The sequence below is a fragment of the Aulonocara stuartgranti genome, assembly GCF_965226115.1.
Source record: "Aulonocara stuartgranti genome assembly, chromosome: 6".
Classification (NCBI taxonomy): Eukaryota; Metazoa; Chordata; class Actinopteri; order Cichliformes; family Cichlidae; genus Aulonocara; species Aulonocara stuartgranti.
The window spans coordinates 41,973,078-41,997,171 of NC_138944.1; the positions used below are offsets into that span (position 1 = coordinate 41,973,078).

Here is a 24,094-nt window from a genome sequence, read left to right on the forward strand (position 1 = left end):
CATATACTACATATATTTATTAGTTTCAGATGTAGCCATTCTTGTATTTTGCTTGTTTACATTATTGTATTTTGCACAACTCTGTTGCTTGTGAAGCTCGCACACAAGAATTTCACTCACATGTGCTGTACCAATGTACCTGCACATGTGATGTGACAATAAAAGTGATTTGATTTGATTTGGGTATGTATGACCCAGGTGTCATCTGTACCAGCAGCTAGGTGCTGTCCTACAATAAGTGACACTGGGGAGCCCATGGCACATCCATGTTTTTGTCTATAGAGACCCTACTCTAGTATTTAAAATATGTTTTCTAAGGGTAGTCGTTGCTTGCTGTAGTTGTTTTCTGAAAGTCTCCACTGCCTATATTTTAGGTATGCAGAGTGAAGACTAGAGATGGCACGATACCACTTTTTTATGTCCGATACCGATACCGATATCATAAATTTGGATATCTGCCGATACCGATATGAATCCGATATAGTGTTTTTTAATCAACAAAACTGTTTTTTAAATATCTTGCTGCATTTTGTATAAGTTCATACTCAAGTTTAAAACAACAACTACACTAAAGCTATTCTGTTATACCTGTATGCAAAAAAAAATATTTCATAGTTCAGCAATACTGATCAATCTAATAAACTTAAACCTACACCATCCTCCCTATTCTGGTATTTTAAAGAGTACTTAGCATAAATATTAAGCAACCTAACTAATAGGGTTCCAACTCCCAGCAACAACAAAAATAAATAAATAAAAAATAGGGAACCACCCCTCACGCTCCACCTCATGATGCTTAATCGACGTAATCAACCTTAATTTGATGCAGTGTGAAAAAAAATGCACAGAAATCAATTATTTTTCAAGAAATATTAAATAGATTCAACATCTTTCTTCAACAAAATTGCAGACTGCACAGATGGTACCTTCCCAAAGGAAAAAGTACTATAGCTTACTAGGGTATATATATTAGACTTAATAGTCACTATATACAGTAATGGACTTCTATTCATTTTACATCAAATTAAAACTTTGGGTGTCGCAAGTTTTGTGAGGTGCTTTCGTGATATTTAATGGATCGGATTACATTTTTTATTTTTCTCCGATATCCGATCCAGTAATTTAGGTCAGTATCGGACCGATACCGATACGTAATATCGGATCGGTCCATCTCTAGTGAAGACTGAGATCATATCAAAGGACACTATAGTTTAATGTGGATCCAGTGTACGTCTCTGGACCTTGTTGGTGAAGTCAGTTGAGTTTTTGATGTGATGGGGTGCGTTCCCCACAAGGGGTGCCAGGATGGTGGTGAGGTGCTTGGAAATGTTGTAGGTGGCTGAATTTATACTGCTAACAATGGGTCTGAGTGGGACCTTCAATGTGGCTTGTAAGTCTATATATATGTAGGGTATAGCATACCCTGGGTATAGTCGGTGGTATGTAGGAAGGTCAATGATGTTTTCCTTTTCAAGTTGTTGCAGGTGACTGATGACTTCCTTTTTGTAGTTGCTTGTGAGGTCTTCAATTCAATTCAATCCAATTTTATTTACACAGCGCCAAATCACAACAACAGTCGCCTCAATGCGCTTTATGTTGTAAGGTCGACCCTACAATAATACATACAGAGAAAAAACAATGATCATATGACCCCCTATGAGCAAGCACTTTGGTGACAGTGGGAAGGAAAAAACCCTTTTTAAGAAGAAGAAACCTCCGACAGAACCAGGCTCAGGGAGGGGCGGAGCCATCTGCTGCGACCGGTTGGGGTGAGAGAAGGAAGACAGGATCAAGACATGCTGTTCAACACAGTATGATTAAGTGCGGTCTCACACATTTCTCACTCACACATTGTGAGAAGAAAAACTCAATGCATCATGGGAATCCCCCGGCAGCCTATGTCTATTGCAGCATAACTAAGGGAGGATTCAGGGTCACCTGGTCCAGCCCTAACTATATGCTTTAGCAAAAAGGAAAGTTTGAAGCCTAATCTTGAAAGTAGAGATAGTGTCTGTCTCCTGAATCCAAACTGGAAGCTGGTTCCACAGAAGAGGGGCCTGAAAACTGAAGGCTCTGCCTCCCATTCTACTTTTAAATACTCTAGGAACAACAAGTAGGCCTGCAGAGCGAGAGCGAAGTGCTCTAATAGGGTGATATGGTACAACAAGGTCATTAAGATAAGATGGGGCCTGATTATTTAAGACCTTGTATGTGAGGAGCAGGATTTTGAATTCTGGATTTAACAGGAAGCCAAAACAGGAGAAATCTGCTCTCTCTTTCTAGTCCCTGTCAGGACTCTTGCTGCAGCATTTTGGATCAGCTGAAGGCTTTTCAGGGAGTTTTTAGGACTTCCTGATAATAATGAATTACAGTCGTCCAGCCTGGAAGTAATAAATGCATGAACTAGTTTTTCAGCGTCACTCTGAGACAGGATATTCCTAAGTTTAGAGATGTTGCACAAATGGAAGAAAGCAGTCTTACATAAAGGTCCTACATATGGTCTTCTCTTAAAGCTTATTGTTTTATTTTTTGTGACTGTCATTGTTTGTCACTGGGCCTTTTGTAATTGCTCTGTTCATTATTATTATTATTATTATTATTATTAATAATAATGATAATAATAATAATAATAATAATAATAATAATGGATTGCATTTATATAGCGCTTTTCGAGGCCCTCAGAGTGCTTTACAATTCCACTATTCATTCACTCTCACATTCACACACTGTTATCATTATTATTATTAGGGCAGAAAATGTGCAAAGGCCTTATTGTATCTGCTGCGTTTATAAGCCCAGAGGACTCACAGTGTGAAGGCAGAAATGCAACAGTTGGTGTCTAGTGCCTAGTGGGAACAGGAAATGTGCACTAGATTATAATCATCATCCAATCTAGATGAAATTTTTACTTGTGGTTCCACACATGATATACATCAGTGTTACATTTGGTCAGGTGTTATCCTCCATCACCACCGGGTGGGCATAGGAGATGTTTGGCACAGATCGGCCACAGTATGCTTGGTGATATGGGGACGTGCAAGGGATATTATTGGATCCGCTTCATATTTGGCCAGTCTGCCTGGGCCATTAATATTTTATTTTCTCTCATTTACACATAGATTGTCCAATCTGGACCACACACTTTTGAACACATTAGAAACTGCCATATTTGACTGTGGTCACAGCAGTATGTAGTGTGAACAGGAAATGTCATGTTTTACACATTAGGGTACAGTTTCAAGGCGGTTCACCCCAAGCAACTTCAAAATTTTCCAGGAAAGAGTTGGTCTTAGGTTACATTTAAAACTGTGAGTTACCAGCACCTCCAGCGACTTAGCTGAAAACATCGGAAGATCCATTTTGTCGGCCATCCAAAGGTTCAGCAGTAGTGGACTCTCGGCAGCTGCAGTCTCGACTTCACAATCGCTGCAGCACATGTCCAGCCAAATCGCTGGACATGCTCGTAGGCAAGAAGTGAAGCAGCTCATGGCGGTGAGAAGTGACGATCATTGGAGAGCAGACACAATGTGACCACTACTGGCACACTTTTGCACAGGAGGTTTTCGTAAAGCTTTTATTTTGGTATTTCTGTTGAGCCGTACAATAAATTTGCATGTTAGCTAAATATATAATTTCCTGTAACATTTAGATTTAACATTTAGATTTGTAGCACCCTCAAGGATTGACGTAGGCACAATGTAGAGTTATAAAACAGGGTTTATTCTGGTCTTGACAACCCGTGAGAACTGCTCATGGACAAAACAATAAAAGAAAAACATCACATCAAAATGCGCTCTTGTACTTAGTATCAATCAATCAAAAGTCCTTAAATACAGAAAATAAAACATTTAAAATACACAAACCTCGTGAGCTGTCATCCAGGAGGGGCTAAATAGTCCTTTATGGCCTTCTTTCTCACTTATCTCTTCTCTTTGAACAATATTTTCTCCATGTGTGGAGCAGCATGCAGACACCATGTGCACTACCATAAAGTGACAGGGTGGAGACCCAAACTGCAAACAACTGGACCCTCTATACTTCACCACCAGAGGGTGGAAAAGAGCAAACTCTGGACATACAGCTCAACAAACATAAAATGCAAAACACCGTTACACTCCCACCAATCACTTGTGATTTTGAAAAATAAAGTATTGCCTATGAACTAATGAACTGCTTTTGAATGAACTATTATGACTTATCTTTTAAGCAGAGTGCGGTGGAGAATCTTCTTCGGCTTCAATCAGAATGACTGTCTTTTTGAATGGGTCTTTCCAGGTGCACAGGTTTGGACGTACGTTTCCCTGCTCTATCCAGGGTTGGATCACTCAGCAGCAATTTCACCTTCCTTACTCTTCCATCCTTTCCAGGGTACACTTCAATGATCCTTGCCAACTTCCACTGGTTGCGAAGAGTTATCTCATCCTTCAGGAGGACAACATCATTGATCTTAGCATTTCTGTGCTCTTTGGTCCACTTCTGTCTGCCTTGAAGATTTAACAAATACTCCTTTTTCCACCTCGTCCAGAAAGTGTTGGCAAGTAGGTGAACACGACGCCACCTCTTACGAGATAAAGATCTTCTTTCACAAACATTCCTGGAGGTGGAGAGATGATTGTGGACTTCATGGTTAGTATGTGATTCGGTGTTAAAGGTTCTGGGTTTGATGGATCACATACAGGGAGTGCAGAATTATTAGGCAAATGAGTATTTTGTCCACATCATCCTCTTCATGCATGTTGTCTTACTCCAAGCTGTATAGGCTCGAAAGCCTACTACCAATTAAGCATATTAGGTGATGTGCATCTCTGTAATGAGAAGGGGTGTGGTCTAATGACATCAACACCCTATATCAGGTGTGCAGAATTATTAGGCAATGTCCTTTCCTTTGGCAAAATGGGTCAAAAGAAGGACTTGACAGGCTCAGAAAAGTCAAAAATAGTGAGATATCTTGCAGAGGGATGCAGCAGTCTCAAAATTGTAGTGATGGGCAGATGAAGCCCCATGAAGCACTGAAGCTTTTCATCCAATTGGTTCACCCCAACGCGAAGCTTCTTGAAGCTTCATTTGCTCTAGTAGGACACCTACTGGACGTAAAAATATTAGTTGGCATGAATTTGAAGAGTGTGGCCTTTTGCACACAGCCTGTAAATGTCAACAACAAAAGGAGTGTGTAAAACATGTATATTGTAGTCATGGCAGTATGGAAAATGATCATTTGGAAATGCCTAAGATGGAAATGATCATTTACTGGGAGGTGAGGTGTGGACAGTGGTTGTGCTTTTGTAACATTGAGGCAAGGACAGTGATTAGTGTTTAGGGGACACATCATTGGTTTTTATTTAAAAACAACAGTTTCTCCACTGTGGCAGGTCGTAGGCGATTTCTTTTTTTGGACAATATTTCCCCTGCCTTTGAAAACACTCGCTCACAGGGCACAGATGAGGCAGGGGTACACAGGTATGTCAGTGCTAACTTATATAAGTGAGGGTAGACATATTTCTGTCTCTCCCAGTATTTAAGAGGGGTCCTCCAGCCTTCCAATATTTGGCTCCATCATGTACCGTTGGACCTCAATATTTGCGTCTGCTGTCACATTTTGTGTCTGTTTCTGCCTGACACTCTCATCCAGGCGACGCCACAGGTTGTTACCTAAACAAAAAGGAGAGTCTTATGAGATACTACCAATTCAATTTCCAATTCAATGTTATTTCTATAGCGCCAAATAACAACAACAGTCGCCTCAAGGCGCTTTATATTGTACAGTAGATCATACAATAATAGATACAGTGGAAAACCCAACATTCAGTTTATATAAATGCAACTAAAATGCAATAACAATGGTACCGTGGGAAACAGCCTCAACAGATTGTGACGTTGATGGCTGTGGTGGTGGTGGTGCGGAGGAAGAGGTGGTGGAGGCCCTCATTACGGAAGCACATTCTACTTTCAGTCTTTTTTCTGCTTCGCTAGCTCTTGCAGGGCTGAGAAACCCGAGTTTTCTGAACCTTGGGTCCAGCAGTGTCGCAAGGAACATAATGCTCATGGTCTGTATTTTATCTAGCTTCTCTCTCAATAGCATCCTCAGCTTCTGAGCCAGAGAAGATCCAATGGATGGTGGTTCTACCATTTGTTCATTGAGGCAATGATTCAGCATAGTGAGCAAAGGTATGACCTTTGACCCAGACACCCTTTTTTCCTGAGAGAGCTCAGTGGTTGCATCGTTAAATGGTGCTAGGACAACCAGACACTCTGAAATTATACCAAATTCCTCAGATGACATAGGTGGGATGTCTGTTGTGAGACTTGCCAAAGCAGCACCCACTGGCTCCCTTTGCTCGAAAAGTCTTTCCAGCATATTGTAAGTGCTGTTCCAGCGGGTTTCCACCTCCTGTAGTAGTTTGTGTTGAGGCTTCCTTAGTTGTTCCTGCACGACTGAAAGCCTCTCCTTACAAAATACAATTTGAAAAAGCATACATTAGATTGTCAAGGGAGCAGAACTATACACATAAGTAGAATTAAAGAAACTGTAATTAAGCCACTTAAGAACTTACCTTTGCAGAGGTACTGCTCCTGAAATATCCCACGATCTTCCTGGACTTGGCTCGGATGTCAGAGAGCTCAGGGGTCTGGTCAAGGGCCTTCTTCACCACTAAGTTCAGGGTGTGAGCTACGCATATGGCATGTTTAAGTCTTAGCTCCCTTGCACAAGCCCCCATATTGGCAGCCCCATCTGTTACTAGGCATGTGACTTTGTCAGTAATTGCCCATTCTGCCATGAGTGTGCCTTTCACTTGTGCAATGTTTTCTGCAGTGTGTGCATTAGGAAAATATTGCACTCCTAAAACAACGGTGTTCAATGTGCTGGACTCATCAACAAAATGGCAGGTGACTGCAAGATAGGCCTCTGTGTTGATGGAGGTCCACATATCTGATGTCAGACTCACAGCTGCTGCCTTCTCAATGCTGGCCTTAGCTTTCTCCTTCATCTCCTGGTACCTGGCCTCCACCATGACTTTCAGGGCCTAAAGGAAAGTAAAAACATTTTGTTCACAAGTACGACGTGGCTGTGAAGCAGTGTGTAGTGTAGCTACATACTGAGGCTTTGAGCCTCAGTCCTGCCTGTTCACATTTTACTCTGTAGAAACTAAATGTTCACTGCTTTTATGACCTTTTTAGTGGGGAGAACATAACTAGGATTTAATGATTTAACAAATCTTTTAAATCCGCTGTCCTCCACAATGCTAAATGGCTGGGAGTCCTCAATCACCATGCTAACCAGGTCTTCATCTATTTGAGATTGCTCTGCTGAGGAAAGACAATAAAAACAAAGCACAAATATAAATATCACACACGTCACTTATTGCATTGTATGATATTGTTATATCATTTAGTAACATTACAGCATGCTATATTATCATTGCATTTGATGGCTCACCTGGTCTTGCTCCACAATCGGTGTCCCCCTTATTCTCATGCAAAGCTCTGTAGTGCCTAAGCATGGATGAGGTGTTGTTGTTATATCCCAGCTCCCTGGCACATAGCAAACACCTCACCTTGTACAAAAGTACAGACAGCTTAACATAAATTGTATTGCACCATCAGTATTATGAAAATACATCTTCTGTGGAAATTTACATACCTTGTTGGGAGATATGAGCTCAAAATGTTCCCACACAGGGGAGGACATCCTCCTCTTCGTAGCTGGCTCCATTCTCTCCTGACTTTCTCTCCTCACTCTCCTAAACCTCCAAACTCTCTCCAAACTGTCTCCAACTCTCTCCAAACTGTCTCTAACTGTCTCCAAACTGTCTCTAACTGTCTCCAAACTGTCTCCAACTCTCTCCAAACTGTCTCCAACTCTCTCCAAACTGTCTCCAACTCTCTCCAAACTGTCTCTAACTCTCTCCAAATTGTCTCCAACTCTCTACAAACTGTCTCCAACTCTCTCCAAACTGTCTCTAACTCTCTCCAAACTGTCTCTAACTCTCTCCAAACTGTCTCTAACTCTCTCCAAACTGTCTCTCGCTCTCTCCAAACTGTCTCTAACTCTCTCCAAACTGTCTCTAACTCTCTCCAAACTGTCTCCAACTCTCTCCAAACTGTCTCCAACTCTCTCCAAACTGTCTCTAACTCTCTCCAAACTGTCTCCAACTCTCTCCAAACTGTCTCTAACTCTCTCCAAACTGTCTCTAACTCTCTCCAAACTGTCTCCAACTCTCTCCAAACTGTCTCCAACTCTCTCCAAACTGTCTCTAACTCTCTCCAAACTGTCTCTAACTCTCTACAAACTGTCTCCAACTCCCTCCAAACTGTCTCTAACTCTCTCCAAATTGTCTCCAACTCTCTACAAACTGTCTCCAACTCTCACTAACCGCAACTCTCCATCAAACACCCACATTTTGAATGAAGTCTGAGGGGTTTATATCGCTGTCATAGCTCGCGGCAAAGTTCGAACCGCTTCCTGAACCAGTCACGTGGTACAGCCGGGCAGCGAGGCTTCGGACGTCATCATTTTCAGCTCCTCCCATAAATGAAGCAAGCCTCGATACGCGCTTCGCGGAAACGCCCCCTCCATTACTCGACACACGTTTCGAAGCCTCGATGCAGAACGTCACATCACTACAAAATTGCAAAGCTTCTGAAGCGTGATCATCGAACAATCAAGCGTTTCATTCAAAATAGTCAACAGGGTCGCAAGAAGCGTGTGGAAAAACCAAGGCGCAAAATAACTGCCCATGAACTGAGAAAAGTCAAGCGTGCAGCTGCCAAGATGCCACTTGCCACCAGTTTGGCCATATTTCAGAGCTGCAACATCACTGGAGTGCCCAAAAGCACAAGGTGTGCAATACTCAGAGACATGGCCAAGGTAAGAAAGGCTGAAAGACGACCACCACTGAACAAGACACACAAGCTGAAACGTCAAGACTGGGCCAAGAAATATCTCAAGACTGGTTTTTCTAAGGTTTTATGGACTGATGAAATGAGAGTGAGTCTTGATGGGCCAGATGGATGGGCCCGTGGCTGGATTGGTAAAGGGCAGAGAGCTCCAGTCCCACTCAGACGCCAGCAAGGTGGAGGTGGAGTACTGGTTTGGGCTGGTATCATCAAAGATGAGCTTGTGGGGCCTTTTCAGGTTGAGGATGGAGTCAAGCTCAACTCCCAGTCCTACTGCCAGTTTCTGGAAGACACCTTCTTCAAGCAGTGGTACAGGAAGAAGTCTGCATCCTTCAAGAAAACATGATTTTCATGCAGGACAATGCTCCATCACACGCATCCAGTGTTGAGAAGGTTACTTTTAAAATGTATTCCATTACAGAATACAGAATACATGCCCCAAAATGTATTCTGTAACGTATTCCGTTCCGTTACTCAATGACAGTAACGTATTCTGAATACTTTGGATTACTTAATATATTATCATGCTTTTTACAACAACGTGAATGTACTATTGCTGTGTGATTTATTACTATTACTGAAGGTCCGCAACTCCGAACTGTAGTAAAGGGACCTCTGACTAATACGGCGGGGTCCCTGTCGGCTCGTAGCCGAAAAATAGCTTTACTTTGTTGTGTGGGTCAACTTTTCTTGCGAGAGACAGAGAGAGGCGTTGAAAGGCTGCTCCAACGGAACTTATTGTTTTCGGAGGAAAACACGAACACGGTGTACAGTCGAGTCTTAATAGCTTACTTACAACTGGGCTCGTCAGGCTCTCTTCTTGGCTGAAGTGGTTATTATTATATTTACATGCTTCCAGCTCCCGTTTTTCCTCGATGACAACTCATACCTTTCCACTCCCCTTTTTCTCCCTCCTCGCGCTCACAGACCCATAACGTGTATGGCAGTCCATTCTCCCTGCAGCACGGACTACACTGCCCATGATGCTACATTCTTTAGAGCTATGCTTGTAGCATTCTGCCTGTTAGCTTAGCACAACAACAACAACAACGAAAAGGCGCTCTCTCACCCAGGAAACACACAGTCGCAGAGAGAGAGAGCGTCGCCCTGTAACCATGGCAACCATAACGCTGCCGCCTGGAACAACAGAACGTAGCTGTCAAACAAAACCCAAACAGTCCTGACCCGCGACAAAATGAAACAGGAAAGTACCGCAGTGTAATCCATTTATTTCAACAAAGTAACTGTATTCTGAATACCACCTTTTTAAACGGTAACTGTAACGGAATACAGTTACTCATATTTTGTATTTTAAATACGTAACAGCGGTACATGTATTCCGTTACTCCCCAACACTGCACGCATCCAAGTACTCCACAGCGTGGCTGGCAAGAAAGGGTATAAAAGAAGAAAAACTAATGACATGGCCTCCTTGTTCACCTGATCTGAACCCCATTGAGAACCTGTGGTCCATCATCAAATGTGAGATTTACAAGGAGGGAAAACAGTACACCTCTCTGAACAGTGTCTGGGAGGCTGTGGTTGCTGCTGCACGCAATGTTGATGGTGAACAGATCAAAACACTGACAGAATCCATGGATGGCAGGCTTTTGAGTGTCCTTGCAAAGAAAGGTGGCTATATTGGTCGCTGATTTGGTTTTGTTTTGTTTTTGAATGTCAGAAATGTATATTTGTGAATGTGGAGATGTTATATTGGTGTCACTGGTAAAAATAAATAATTGAAATGGGTATATATTTGTTTTTTGTTAAGTTGCCTAATAATTATGCACAGTAATAGTCACCTGCACACACAGATATCCCCCTAAAATAGCTAAAGCTAAAAACTACTTCCAAAAACATTCAGCTTTGATATTAATGAGTTTTTTGGGTTCGTTGAGAACATGGTTGTTGTTCAATAATAGAATTATTCCTCAAAAATACAACTTGCCTAATAATTCTGCACTCCCTGTAGATGGTCAGTAGTCAATGGTCTGCTATTAATCACTGCCATGACTTCATACAGGAATGTCCTCAGAGAGGAGCTGTCGAGTTGTTTGGCTGATTGTTCCAGAATGGACGTGAGAACACTTCTTATGGTGCGAATATGTCTTTCCCAGACACCACTCATATGACTAGATGCTGGGGTGTTCATGAGAAACTCGCAGTCCAGTTTCCCTAGCTTGGTTTGATCCATTTCCTTAAATGCTTCAATAAACTCATTTCTAGTGCCGACAGAATTCATGCCTTGATCGCATCTTATCTGGCGAACTGTACCTCTGATAGCTATGAATGCACGCAAGGAGTTGATGAGGGAATCCGTAGAGAGATCGTCAAGCATTTCAAGATGCACTGCTCTAGAGCACATGCAAGTGATTAGCAAGTCATAACGCTTTAGCTCCTTGCGGCCTTCTTTGACATAAAAAGGACCAAAGCAGTCCATCCCACAGTAGGTGTATGGCGGTGTGGTCTCTATCCGATCCTCCGGGAGGTCTGCAATCTTCTGCTGCTCTGTGCGCCTTCTGAACCTTCTGCATTTTACACATTTATAGATGTAAGATGACACAATCTTGCTGCATCCAAGAATCCAGAATCCATTAGCTCGAAGTTCATTCATGGTGATCCCTCATCCTTTATGGTATGTCTTCTCGTGATAATGTTCGGCCAGTAGTGCCGACACGTGACTGTCTCTTGGCAGGATTGCTGGATGCTTGACATTGGGATGCAAAGCTGCATGTGTTAAGCGTCCGCCTACCCGAAGAATGCCTTGGTCATCAAGAAGTGGACATAAGAAGTGGACATAACTTGTGTAACTTGTTAATCTTGTCTTCAATCTGCATCACATTGTGGTGTTGCAAGGTTTTTATTTCCTGAACAAAGGCTGTTTCTTGAACCATCTTTATGATTGTTAACTCTGCTTCCTTTCTCTCTTGTAGACTACTGATGTCGTGTGATCTACTCTTGTGATCCATTGCTTCTTTCACATAGCGCTTGAGTCTAGCAACTGCCTTAATCATTCTCGACCAGGAAGATGGCCTCAACTGACCGAGTGCTCAGTGAATACCTCAGGCAGCAGAAACCCAAGAAAGAGGAGGAAGAGGAAGAACCATCATGGAAGGACAGGCCCCTGCACGGTATGTACCACCGGCAGATAGAGGAGGTGGCTGATATCCAGAAATCCTACCAGTGGCTGGACAAAGCTGGACTGAAAGACAGCACAGAGGCACTAATCATGGCAGCACAAGAACAAGCACTAAGCACAAGATCCATAGAGGCTGGGGTCTATCACACCAGGCAAGACCCCAGGTGCAGGCTGTGTAAAGATGCCCCAGAGACAATCCAGCACATAACAGCAGGGTGCAAGATGCTAGCAGGCAAGGCATACATGGAACGCCATAACCAAGTGGCCGGCATAGTGTACAGGAACATCTGTGCCGAGTATAACCTGGAAGTCCCGAGGTCAAAATGGGAGATGCCCCCAAGGGTGGTGGAGAATGACCGATCTAAGATCCTGTGGGACTTCCAGATACAGACGGACAAAATGGTGGTGGCTAACCAACCGGACATAGTGGTGGTAGACAAACAGAAGAAGACGGCCGTAGTGATCGATGTAGCGGTTCCGAATGACAGCAATATCAGGAAGAAGGAACGCGAGAAGCTGGAGAAATACCAAAGGCTCAGAGAAGAGCTCGAGAGGATGTGGAGGGTGAAGGTAACGGTGGTCCCCGTGGTAATCGGAGCACTAGGTGCGGTGACTCCCAAGCTAGGTGAGTGGCTCCAGCATCAGAGATCTCTGTCCAGAAGAGCGCAGTCCTGGGAACAGCTAAGATACTGCGCAGGACCCTCAAGCTCCCAGGCCTCTGGTAGAGGACCTGAGCTTGAAGGATAAACCGCCCGCAGGGGCGTGCTGGGTGTTTTTTTTTATATCAAATCAAAGCTAAATGTATCACCTCATCAGGAAATGTGGGGACACAGTGGGCAATGATAAGAATGCTGGCTGTTGCTGGGCCACGTGCACCCAATAAACTAACTGTGCTCCCTCAGATGAATTCTGAGTTACACTAATTCATATAATTTTGGTGCTGAAAAAACTCAAACACACTTGTTGCTGAGACATTATTCCAGTGCAAGTTCGGATAATTTTTTGAGTGAGTAGTTTTGTGTTTCTGTAGCACAGTTAGCTGTTCTAGTTAGAAAAGACCACTTCTACATTTGAAGAAAGCAGTCAGTTGGAGATAGTTGTCTCACTGGCCCTGGAGTTGGTTGTCACACAACTAAGTCCCTGAGTATAAGAAATGTTTTGCAGTTAGTCATGTAAAGGCTGTGATATTTTTTTTGTTTTGTTTTTGCCAGATTGGTTTGTGCTGAGCCATATAACGATAGCTGGCCCAAGGAACTATGGCATTCCTTGTGTTGTCAAAACTGATGTCACCAAGTACCCTTGGCAATCCATGGGTATACGTTTGTAATGACTGACTTGAGTGGCTGAGTAAGTTTCAGGGTTGCTAGATTAAGACTAAAAACTTTAAAATGGAAATCCCAAAAAGTTTTCATATTTAGATGATCAAGACTTAAAATGGAGAGGAGTTCAGTCACTTTGATATTGATGTGGTTCTTCTTTGTTCTCACATGTTTACACTGAATTGCTTATCATTGCTCGGGTTACCTCTTGGAAAATCTTGGACAAAATGAATTTTGGTAAATGCTAAATGAACTAATTTTGTTATGGCGCTTTTCTACTCTCCTGGAGCACTCATTCACACTCATCCATACAAGCCCTTTTTTATGCTTAAATGCTTTCATTTTAGCATCAGATATAAAAAACATCTGGCATATTTTTATGATATCAGTGATGCATCAATTCAAATTAGAGTCATCGAATGTGGATTCTGTTCTCAGTTGTTTTTATGGATCTAATAAAGCCTGATAAAGCTAACTGCAAAAATGTAAAGGATTCCCACTTTGAGCGAGTACATTAGGTTTTGACTATTGAACGATGAATCAATGATTAACAGTTCATGGAAGAATATGTGTCATAACCAGCCTGCTCTACCCTAATTATGGTATCAAGTAAGACTGGGAGGTATGTTATTTGTACTTCACCACCCTTCTCTGTCATTTGTAAAAAAAAAAAAAATGCTTGTTAACATGTTGACAATGTTTTTCAGCAAATGCCATAAAAAAGTTATAAAAATCAGTCCCTCAGCTTCTGATAAAAAAATCAGTGGCACAGCATTTCAAATTATGTGAAGCAAGCCAAATAAAAATTGGTGCTCAAAAGATAAATGAGAGAAGAGAGCAGACTTCAGCAAGGCCTCAAAGAGATGTTCTCATTGATGTCCAAAGGATGATGTTCTCATGGATGAGTAACTTGTCTTTGTGCTTTTGTAAAGGGCTCAAATACTGTTATGTTGAAAATACAGTATGCTCTCATGCTGTAAAATGTGTGTGATATAGAAGCTGGGAATTGTATAAACGAGTGTGCTTCTCTGGTGACTCTGTCTATTCAGTGGACTATACCTGTCTGTCTATACCTGTGGTTCACAGGCTTCTCTCTTGCTTTCCATGTTTACAGACATTTCAGTTTACTTTAAATTACTTTCCCAAAGCTCAATTGCTAAAGGGCTTATGGCAGCCTAATTGAAGAAAAAAGTGTAAGTTTATAGTATAAGTTAATAAACGTACCTTGTCCCCGATCACTGACTGGGGCTGATCAAAAGGTAGAATGATGTTATGTATATCACTGATTACTGCTGTAAGGTTTGGGGTGTTTTTGCACTTCCACAGTGAGCGAGTGAGTTTGCTTCAGTATGACGTTGCAGTAAGGGCCAATATAAAGCTTCAGGCAAAGAAACAAAGAGAGAAGCAATATTCCACCTAACTAAACCAAGGATTTCACATAGGGCAAACAGAGCTTTTGTTCCAACATGTAAAAAAAAAACTTGCCAGCTTTTGTTTGGTTCCCCTCTAAAATTTTATTTTGGACAGCTTATATTTTACAGCTTATATTTAGTGATAGCAGTGAGAACAGGCACTGCAGACATTGGTTTTCTTTTGTTCCACAGCAGGGTCAGTCCTGCTTCACGAAAATCTTCATGTGAAAAGTAGATAAGAGGATTCAGACCACAGTCTAGATATGACAAAATTGTGGACAATGTCCTTAAAAAATCTGGTGCCGGTGACAGGTCCATCTTAGCCAGCAGGATCAACTGAAGCAGAAGAAATATTCTGTCAGTGTTGATTTCAAGAACAACTGCTGTGAAAAAAATGTTTTCCACAAAGAAAATGAAAATAAAGTCACTTAAAGTTGTTTTGTAAGAACTGGAATTAGATAAGACAGTCTTAACCTGGGAATACACCAGGTGCATATAATTGAGCTGGTATCTCTGATACGATTTTGTATAGTCTTTCTCATGGCTTGAAACCACATTCGGAAAGACTACACAAAATCGGGCATTTAGTCTACACTTGTCTTTTAATTTAAAATTTACTGGATTCCCCGTGCTGCTGCAGCCGTTCACAATGTATGGTTAGTTAGGATTCTGTGATTCAGATGATGCAGCAGAACACGTGTACATGAATGCTTACTCCGTTAATTAAACCCCATCATAAATCTCTTTTTTTCAGTAGATATTTCCAGACCCTATTTTATTCCTAAAGTGTTATACTTTAGGGATACTAAAACTATGTAATCTGTATGTGAACAGCTATAGGTCCCAAATTTCAAAATTCATATGGCCTGGATCTGGCCCACACAGTGTGCTTTCACACAGTGTGAATGACGGCCCTTTGGTGGCCCAGACCTGGTTTCCCTGAGGTAGCCCGCACATGGGCCAGCACAAGGCCAGTTGCAGACACACTGGAGGTCCTTTGCTGGCCCATGTGTTACCTCTGGCAAACCTGACATGTATGACAGCAAAATAATTTCACATCCTTCTGCATGCTAGGCCAATAAAGATGGCGGCTGCATGTCTCCGAAGTACATCCTCACAGGTTTTACTCCTGTCAACAGATTGCACATCACTTTTATTTAATAGCGGATCGCAGAGGTCACTTAGAAAGTGGTTCACTTTTCCTTCTGGTTCCACAACTTTTTTGGCCCTAAGTAATCACACATGTCAGGAAAGCTTTAGGAAACTTTTTTATCTCAGGGAAGTCCACTGGGTAATCACTGGCTGACAGAGCAACTTTAAATCCACAAATTTTATTATGGACAATGATGTACCCATGTACACATTATCAAGGTAAAGCTTGTGTACCAGCAGAATCTCATCATCATATTTAAAAAAAAACAAAGAATTGCCACTGTACCTCAGACACAAAGAAGGGAGTGTAGCAGATCATACAACAGGACCCCAACAGAGGAGTAACTTTAGACAGATCTTCTGCTTCATTACTGACACGAAGAGAAAAATAAATTGGAGAGTGAAAAATGGTTAACCCATACCATGGGTATACCCCCCAAAAACCATAACAAAAACCAAATGTGTACCAAGGCCTAATCTTAGCTGAGAAGCAACAACATAAAGAAATAGTAGCACTTGTTTTGTTAATGTGCTAAACAATCTGTGGAAAAATTCAGTAAGTAAAATGTAAATTTTATCCTTGGATTTTAAGCTTTGTAATTTTGTAGCAAAAAAAACCCCCCTTCAATATACATTAACAAGTTTCATGCTTAAATGCAAAACGGAATAGATTATGACAAGTACATGAATATCAAATAAAATAAGCTATATTTACAATTTAAAGTATAAAGTATAAAATTAAATAAAAGCATTTTTATATTAGTCAGAGGCCAAAAATGGGTTCTGTCAGTACTGTACTTCCTGTATGAGATAGATTTGATGTTTGTTCATGTGTATCTGACAGGTGTGTTTCTGACTGAGTGAGCATGTGTGTCTGTAAGCCTTTAAAGGACCATGCAGTGGCTGCAGTGAGAAATAGTCAGCATATCAGCACTGTGAAGTTTTCCTTGTCTTTTGATGCAGCAATGGCAGTAATGAGTGGGCAATACTGTGGCCTCACAGCAGGACGGTCTTGGGTTCAAAGCCACCATTTGGGCCAGGCCTTTCTGTGTGCCTGTGTGGAGTTTTCTTGTTCTTCCCATGTCTGGGTGTGTTCTCTCTGGATATCCGGGCTTCCCTCTACAGTCCAAAGACATGCAGTTAGTGGGCCTAGGTCTGAATGTGAGAGTGAATGATTGTATGTCTGTCTGTGTTAGCCGTGCGACAGACCTGTCCAGGGTATATTGCCCTATGGTAGCCGGGATACACCCCCGTCCACACTAGCGTTTTCAGTCGTTTTCACAGAGTTGTGCGTCCAGATTGAAACGGCCGAAAACGCTTACGTTTCAGTACTGCGCATGCGTGAAGCGCAAGAAGATTCGCCCTGCCTCATTTCTGTCAGCCATTTATTTACTTTCCGGGTCGTTGAAATGTTGCGGCAAAATGTTGAAGAAAAGCATTTTTTAAATGGACTAACAATGAGGTGGGGTTGTTGCTGCGAGTAACACAAAAGTACAAAGTTGCCAAAGCAAGTGAGAATTAAATAATTTGAAGAAAAGCTATCTGGAGCATGTACAGACTGATATTAACCTTTAATAGGGCTGTCAGAATTGAGAGCAAACAAAACAACTGCTGCATAATGCCCTCCGCTATCTCTGTTTAATTGGTCACATGACTAAAATGCGTCATCGTTTTCAAGTGTCCACACTGCGACGGGACAGCTCCGTTTTGAAATGTCTGTGTTTTCGAGAGCGTTTTCAAAACGCTGCATTTTTCCTTGGGGAAAACGCCGTCTCAGTGTGGACGGGAGGCCGAAACGGAGAGAAAACGATGCGTTTTCAAATGAATGGTAAATGGCCTGTATTTGTATAGCGCTTTTACTAGTCCCGCCTAGGGACCCCAACGCACTTTACGCACCCAGTCATCCACCTATTCACACACTGGTGGAGGCAGCTACAGTTGTAGCCACAGCTGGGGCAGACTGACAGAAGCGAGGCTGCCATATCGCGCCATCGGCCCTTCTGGCCAACACCAGTAGGCGGTAGGTGAAGTGTCTTGCCCAAGGACACAACGACCGAGACTGCCCGAGCCGGGGCTCGAACCGGCAACCTTCCGATTACAAGGCGAACTCCCAACTCTTGAGCCACGGTCAATGATGAAAACACATTAGTGTGGACGTAGCCTCAGTCTGTTTTCTCCAGTCTCACCTGCCTGCCTCCCTGCCTTCACGGTCTGAAATCAAGGATCATTACTCCACTAGACTCACCCAGGCCTTGTTTCCTCGCTTCCCCCTTCCTGCATTACTCCACCTGCACTCAGTAAAAGGACCAGATGTTACAGTCCCTGATAGTGCATTGCTTTAAAAGGAGATAATCTTGGGGGATGGTTGTTATGTGAAAAGGCAGCCCAGAAACTTTACCAGCAGCACACATTGTTGTGTGGATTTTCTTTTGCACTCAACTTTCTCAGCTAGACACCTGAGGACCTGGCTGTGTCTCCATGTGTATCTGCCCTGAGTAAGGCTAGTCCTACAACCAACCAAGATGTGTTTGAGTGTGGCTGGGACTGTACACAGGGGGCAGGATGGGTCCTTTCAAAACCACAGCTGCAGATTTATTGGGGTAGGTAGCACATTGTATGTCACTCGGATTATGAAACTTAGTCTATTAGACTCCATTCCCCAGATTTCTCTCCATGAGGTTTCTGAGGTTTCCTCTTTTCCACACTCTCCCAATTCATCCAGCGACCCTGCTTGGCCAGCGCTACAGCTCTCAAACAAGTGAGACTGTTCAGACTGCCACTGTGGATTTCCTCTGTCATTACTCACCATCATCCAGTCTTGCACCACTGCCAAGCTCTGCCAGCCACGGTTCATGTTCCATCCCCTCTAGTGTGAAATACCATAGTCCATGTTCATAGCATTTTGCTACCGTAGTTTATGTTCATAGCTTTAAGCTCCTAGTCAGAGGACTCATAGTTCATATCCATGCATTCCAGCCTTGTTCTTAGTTTTAGCTTTTGCCTCCTCTGTATTTACCTTGTGCATGTAAATAAAGTTCTGTTCACTTCACTTTGAGCCTCCGCTTGAATCTGCTCCTGGGTCCACTTCTTGTTTCTGGGTCATAAGCCGTAACAGTTATTTGAAAAAGCCATGCCACTGCTTCCCTCCTCTCTCACACAGCTCAATCCACATGTACTGTCCATGGCACGTATGGGTCTTTCTGGAATGTGTAAGCAAACCTTGGAGCAGCTGGAGAACACTTCAGCTTACGTGGTTTATTGTTGGCATGGCTGTAAATCTTATACTTGCTACACTGAGGTCTGTAGTCATCAAGTGTTTTGAGTGCCTCAGCATATCAGAGACTGTCTACCCCCCTCCCAGAGCAAATTGGTCCATGAAGGATCACCATCGCCCTCCACAGAGCGCTGAGCCAAACAAACAAGCCAAACAAAGGCTTAGCACTGTAGGGCTTCGTTAGCATGTAGGACTCCAGAGGCAGCTGATGCACACTGGCAAGCAGAACATGACTCATGCAGTAGCTGAAACAAAGCCTCAAGTGTGGGAGGACTTTGGTGTGACCATGACTGGCAAACCATCATGCAGCTCTATATATCATAGAGATGTATGCCTATATTGCATGCCTTCAATATCATTTGAAGACATATGTAAGGCATTGACTGGAATAAATCACAGGGTGTCGCTGTTGAGCTGCATATACATTGTAGATTTAAGGTATTTTGACCATTTGTCCTCTGCAGGGGAAAGCTGCTGTCACGGCCAGGCGGATCAGCTGCACGCTGATCAGCTCTTTCTCTCGCCGGGGTGGAACTCATTGTGGGTTCACGCCCTCGACAGATGAGACACCTGGGTCTCATTAAGACGATCAGCATTTAAACCAGGAGGCGACTGCTGTTCATCACTGGATCGTTGTCTACCGCGCGTTAGTGAAGTCAAGCTACAGCAAGTCTAGTTAAGAGTATTTTCCTTTGTGCGTCGTACTTAACCCTGTCTACAGAGCTTCCTGGATTTTCCCCCGTGTGATTCCCGTGTGGCAGTGTCCCCATGGACTTCCCTGGAGACCCCTTCTTCCCTCACTCAGCTGTATATAGCACCCCCCCCCCCCCCCCCCCGCACCTTCTTGTATATACACCTGGTGAATTGTAAATAAATCCTTCTTGTGAGCATCAGAACCGGAGTCCTGTGCTTGAGTCCTCCTCCAAACCGTAACAGCTGCATCCCGCTGAGATGCCTTCTGCACAAGAAGCAGTCTGGGGGACGAGGAATAACTGGCCCATCTCTAGGGTAATGCCACTGAGGTAGCTAAACAGCTTCTTGTTGGCTGGAGCCCTGGGGTAAGCGAAGTTTTCCCTGAGTTCCTAAAGGCTTTAGATGTTGTAGGGCTATCTTGAATGACACATCTCTGCAACATTGCATGGAGATCTGGGGCAGTGCCTCTGGACCGGCAGACTGAGGTGGTGGTTCCCATCTTTAAGAAGGGAGAGAGGTGGATGTACACAAGAGGATCACACTCCTCAGTCTACCTGGGTAGGTAGGTCTATTCCACAGTACTGGTTGTTAAACTTCGGACACAGAGGAGCAATGGGGTTTCTGTCCTGGTCGTGGAACACTGGATCTGATCTTTATCCTCTCAAATATATTTGAGGGAGTGTGAGGGAGTTTGACCGACCAATCTACATCTGTTTTGCATTAAACAGCATCCCTCGGAGTGCCCTATGGAGGGGTGCTTCAGAAGTGTAGAGTGTCTGGTGTCCCATTTTCGTTGGGTTTTGGATTTCACCAGGACTGCCCTTTCTCACTGATTATGTTCATCATTTTTGTGGACAGAATTACTGGGATTAGCCAGGTGGCAGCAAGCTCCTACTTTGCTGGCCTCAGAATTTTATCTGTGCTTTTTTGCAGATGATGTGATTTTCTTGGCTTCATCACGTGGTGGCCTCCAGCTCGCATTAGAGCAGTTAACAGCAGAGTGTGAAGTGGCAGGAATGAAAATCAGCACCTCCAAATCTGTGGCCATGATTGTCAACCAGCAAAGGGTGGAGTGCCACCCTCGGTCAGAGAAGAGTTGTTACCACAAGTGGAGAAGTGGAGGTATCTCAGATTCTTGTTCACGAGTTAGGGGAGAGATTAAATAAAACCTTGATAGATGAAATGGTGGCCACAGCTGCAGTTATGCGGATAGCGTACCAGTCCATTGGGGTGACGAGAGAGCTAAGTGTAAAAGTGAAGCTCTCAATTTACCATTCAATCCATGTCCCTACCTTCATCTATGGTCTTAAGCTATGGGTTGTGACTCAAAGAGTAAGCTGGAGGATGTGGCTAGGGAAAAGGGGGGTCTGGGTTTCTCGGCTTAGGCTGCTGCCCCCGCAACCCAGCCGTGAATAAGTGGAAGACAATGGATGGGTGGATGGACAATTGTATTATTATTTATATCCGTACAATATTTTTTGGTAATGATGTAATAATGCAGCTTGATTTTTATCTTAAGGTGTGAAGAAAACGTTTTAAGAAGAGCAAATAGAAGAAGAACCAGGACAGTTGTGTCCTCCATCACAGATCGTGTGCCGACTGTGGTGAGTTAAGGGGTTTACCTGCAGGTTCAAGGTCACTGCATTCATAGAAGACTGTTCAAAGAAGTCCTACAATTAGTTAATGCTTCAATATTAAATATCTATCTATCTTAAAGATCAATCTGTCTCTATTAATTAGCTATATAACTCAGGCTTTTAAGGTGGCAGTAATTAGACTATTACTTAAAAAGTCATCCCCTGACCCAGCTGTCAGTCCATCTTAATTTCCCATCCCATTCCTATTTTATTGTCTATAATAAATGCGTAAGTCCATTTGGGTCCTCTCTCCATTTTTCCACAGACCTGATGTGACAGAAAGACCGGACCTGTGCCGCTATAATGGACCCAGTGGACCTCAAACTATACAAGCAGGAGCAAGCAGCGGTTTCCCTTCTGGAGGGGAAGCTGAGGTAGAAACCGTTGCTCAAACCCGAGTAGAAACACATTTTCAACAGGACTTGTCTGGCTCTGGGGTCCCTCAAAAGCTGCACTCCACCCCTGCCGCCCCACCTGCACCTGAGCCTCAGTAGTGGAAAGTGGGTGTCGCTCGCCAATCTTTGGCTGCCCCACTGCCTCCTCATCAACAAGGTCTTTCACCTTGACATGGCTCAGCAACTCTGCCTCCTGTCTTGGCATAACGGATGCTCCATAACTCAGCATCTCTTCTCTCTCCACGAGGCTCCTGCTGTCACTGCTGCTCTTCTCGTGCGGAGCAGTAGCCGGTGGTGAGTGAGACAGACTTTTTTCCTCTCTATCACCATAGGTCAACGGCTCCTGTTCACGCTGCTAAATAGCTAACGACTGTTTATGAACAACCTAAAGAACTGTTTTGCCCTCTGAGTGTATCACCAAGGACATTTACATCTTCAATCACTTCTCTCTTCCTGTGAACATGCCAGAACCTTTCTCTCCACCTCAGCTCCTGCATGACTGCTGGGCATGCTGCCGCCATCCAGAACTGTTTCGTCTCTATATATCATAGAGATGTATGCCTATATTGTATGCCTTCAATATCACTTGAAGACATATGTAAGGCAGTGACTGGAATAAGTCACAGGGTGTCGCTGTTGAGCTGCATCCTCTGCAGGACACCGTAGTTCAGGTTTCTCATTTCCGCCGGTGCCATCTTGGTTCAGTGTTCACTGTGGTTTGCAAAGGTAAGCACTGCCAGTGGCATACCACATTGGTTTTGTAGTGTTCTACTGTATGACATAGCATTTTTTTAATTAAACTAAGCATATAATGTGTTTATTAAGAGGTTCATGCACTTTCCGATTAGAGTGTGAGGAGTTTGTGTTTATGTTTCGTTTGGAAATATCTGCCACAATTTTGGGCTACATTTCTGCTTGTTAGCAGTGCACCTGCAAAGTAATGCAAGAAGGAGCACAGCTACTATTTGCTAGTTGTCCCGCTATGTTAATTTACCTGAACCCAAGGAAAGTTGTAAAGGTGCCTTCATCACATGAATACTTTTATGTAATGTGTTTTTTGTTGTTGTTGTTGGCTTTTGCTATGTGTTAATACTCACTGAGTGTTTACTGTGGTTTGCAAAGGGCCAGCAGCAGAGTTGGACTGGTTGAATGAATTTATTAATCTAGGCTGGGCTACTGTAATTCATTATTATCTGGCTGTCCAAAGAACTCCCTGAAAAGCCTTCAGTTAATCCAAAACGCAGCCGTGAGAGTACTGACAGGGACTAGAAAAAGACAGCATTTTTCCACATTGGTAAATCTAGAATCAAATGGGTAAATCCTTCCATTCACATAAAAGGTCTTGATTTCACTATTTATGTGCTTATAGATACACCACTCTTTAGTTCTCAGAATCAGAATCAGAGAGACTTTATTTATCTCCAAGGGGCAATTAAGATAACACACAGCCGCATGATGTTAAAGATAAGGACAACAAGAACAGGCAATAAGAGTGAGATAATAAATACACAGATAATCCAGTATATACAGTTTTAAAATTAAAGTGACTGAATAAGTGAATAAGTAACTGTAAGTGAATAAAGTGAATAAAGCGTCAGCAGTTTAAAAAAAGAGTGTAGAGTAGTTTATGTTTATGGATGTGGGAAATGGTCTGGAGTTAAAAAGCAGAGTGGCTTTGGCGATAAAGGTGGCTCTTCTCCTCTCGGTCCTGCATTTCCTGCAGGACTGAGCATTGACCAATGATTTTAGAGCACACTGATGCAGTGTGCTGCAGTCTGTTCCTGTATGAAGGCTGAGGGAGTGGAACCAGCAGGTGATGGAGGTCATGATGCTTTCCAGGAAGGCATAGTAAAAAGTCATCATGATGGGTGTGCTGACTCCAAAGCAGTTGAGTTATAAGGAGGTGTAGCCGTTGGTGGCACCTCCTGAGAATCTCCTCTGTGTTGGCAGAGAATTTCAGGTTGTCAAAGATGGTTCCCAGGTATTTGTACTCCTCAGCTACCTCCATTGGCTTCCCGTGGATGGTGGTGGTGACTGAAGCAGCCAGATCCCTCTGCCTACTGGAGAAGGTCACCACCATCTCTTTGGTTTTCCTCATGTTCAGTTCAAGTTTGGAGCTGTCACACCACTCTACAAACTCCTACAGAGCGGGCCCGTGGTGTTGTGAGGGGCCTGACA

General features: G+C 43.2%; 1 protein-coding gene and 1 long non-coding RNA gene across 2 annotated transcripts; one reads left to right on the forward strand and one right to left on the reverse strand.

Annotated features, from left to right (window-relative positions):
* Positions 1-5,515: 5,515 nt before the first annotated feature.
* On the reverse strand, positions 5,516-7,607 carry LOC309708775 (E3 SUMO-protein ligase ZBED1-like; the record flags this gene model as incomplete). The annotated part of the gene is made up of 5 exons (XM_082537064.1): positions 7,436-7,607; positions 7,169-7,305; positions 6,552-7,022; positions 5,845-6,445; positions 5,516-5,649 (listed from the first exon to the last, which is right to left on the reverse strand). The coding sequence occupies exons 1-5, from the start codon at positions 7,497-7,499 to the stop codon at positions 5,516-5,518; spliced, it is 1,407 nt and encodes a 468-aa protein (XP_082393190.1). The 5' UTR covers positions 7,500-7,607.
* Positions 7,608-20,819: 13,212 nt separating this feature from the next.
* Positions 20,820-22,629, forward strand: LOC309708770. The gene is made up of 3 exons (XR_014277326.1): positions 20,820-21,006; positions 21,404-21,488; positions 21,787-22,629. It is a non-coding gene; the product is annotated as an uncharacterized lncRNA (long non-coding RNA).
* Positions 22,630-24,094: the final 1,465 nt, after the last annotated feature.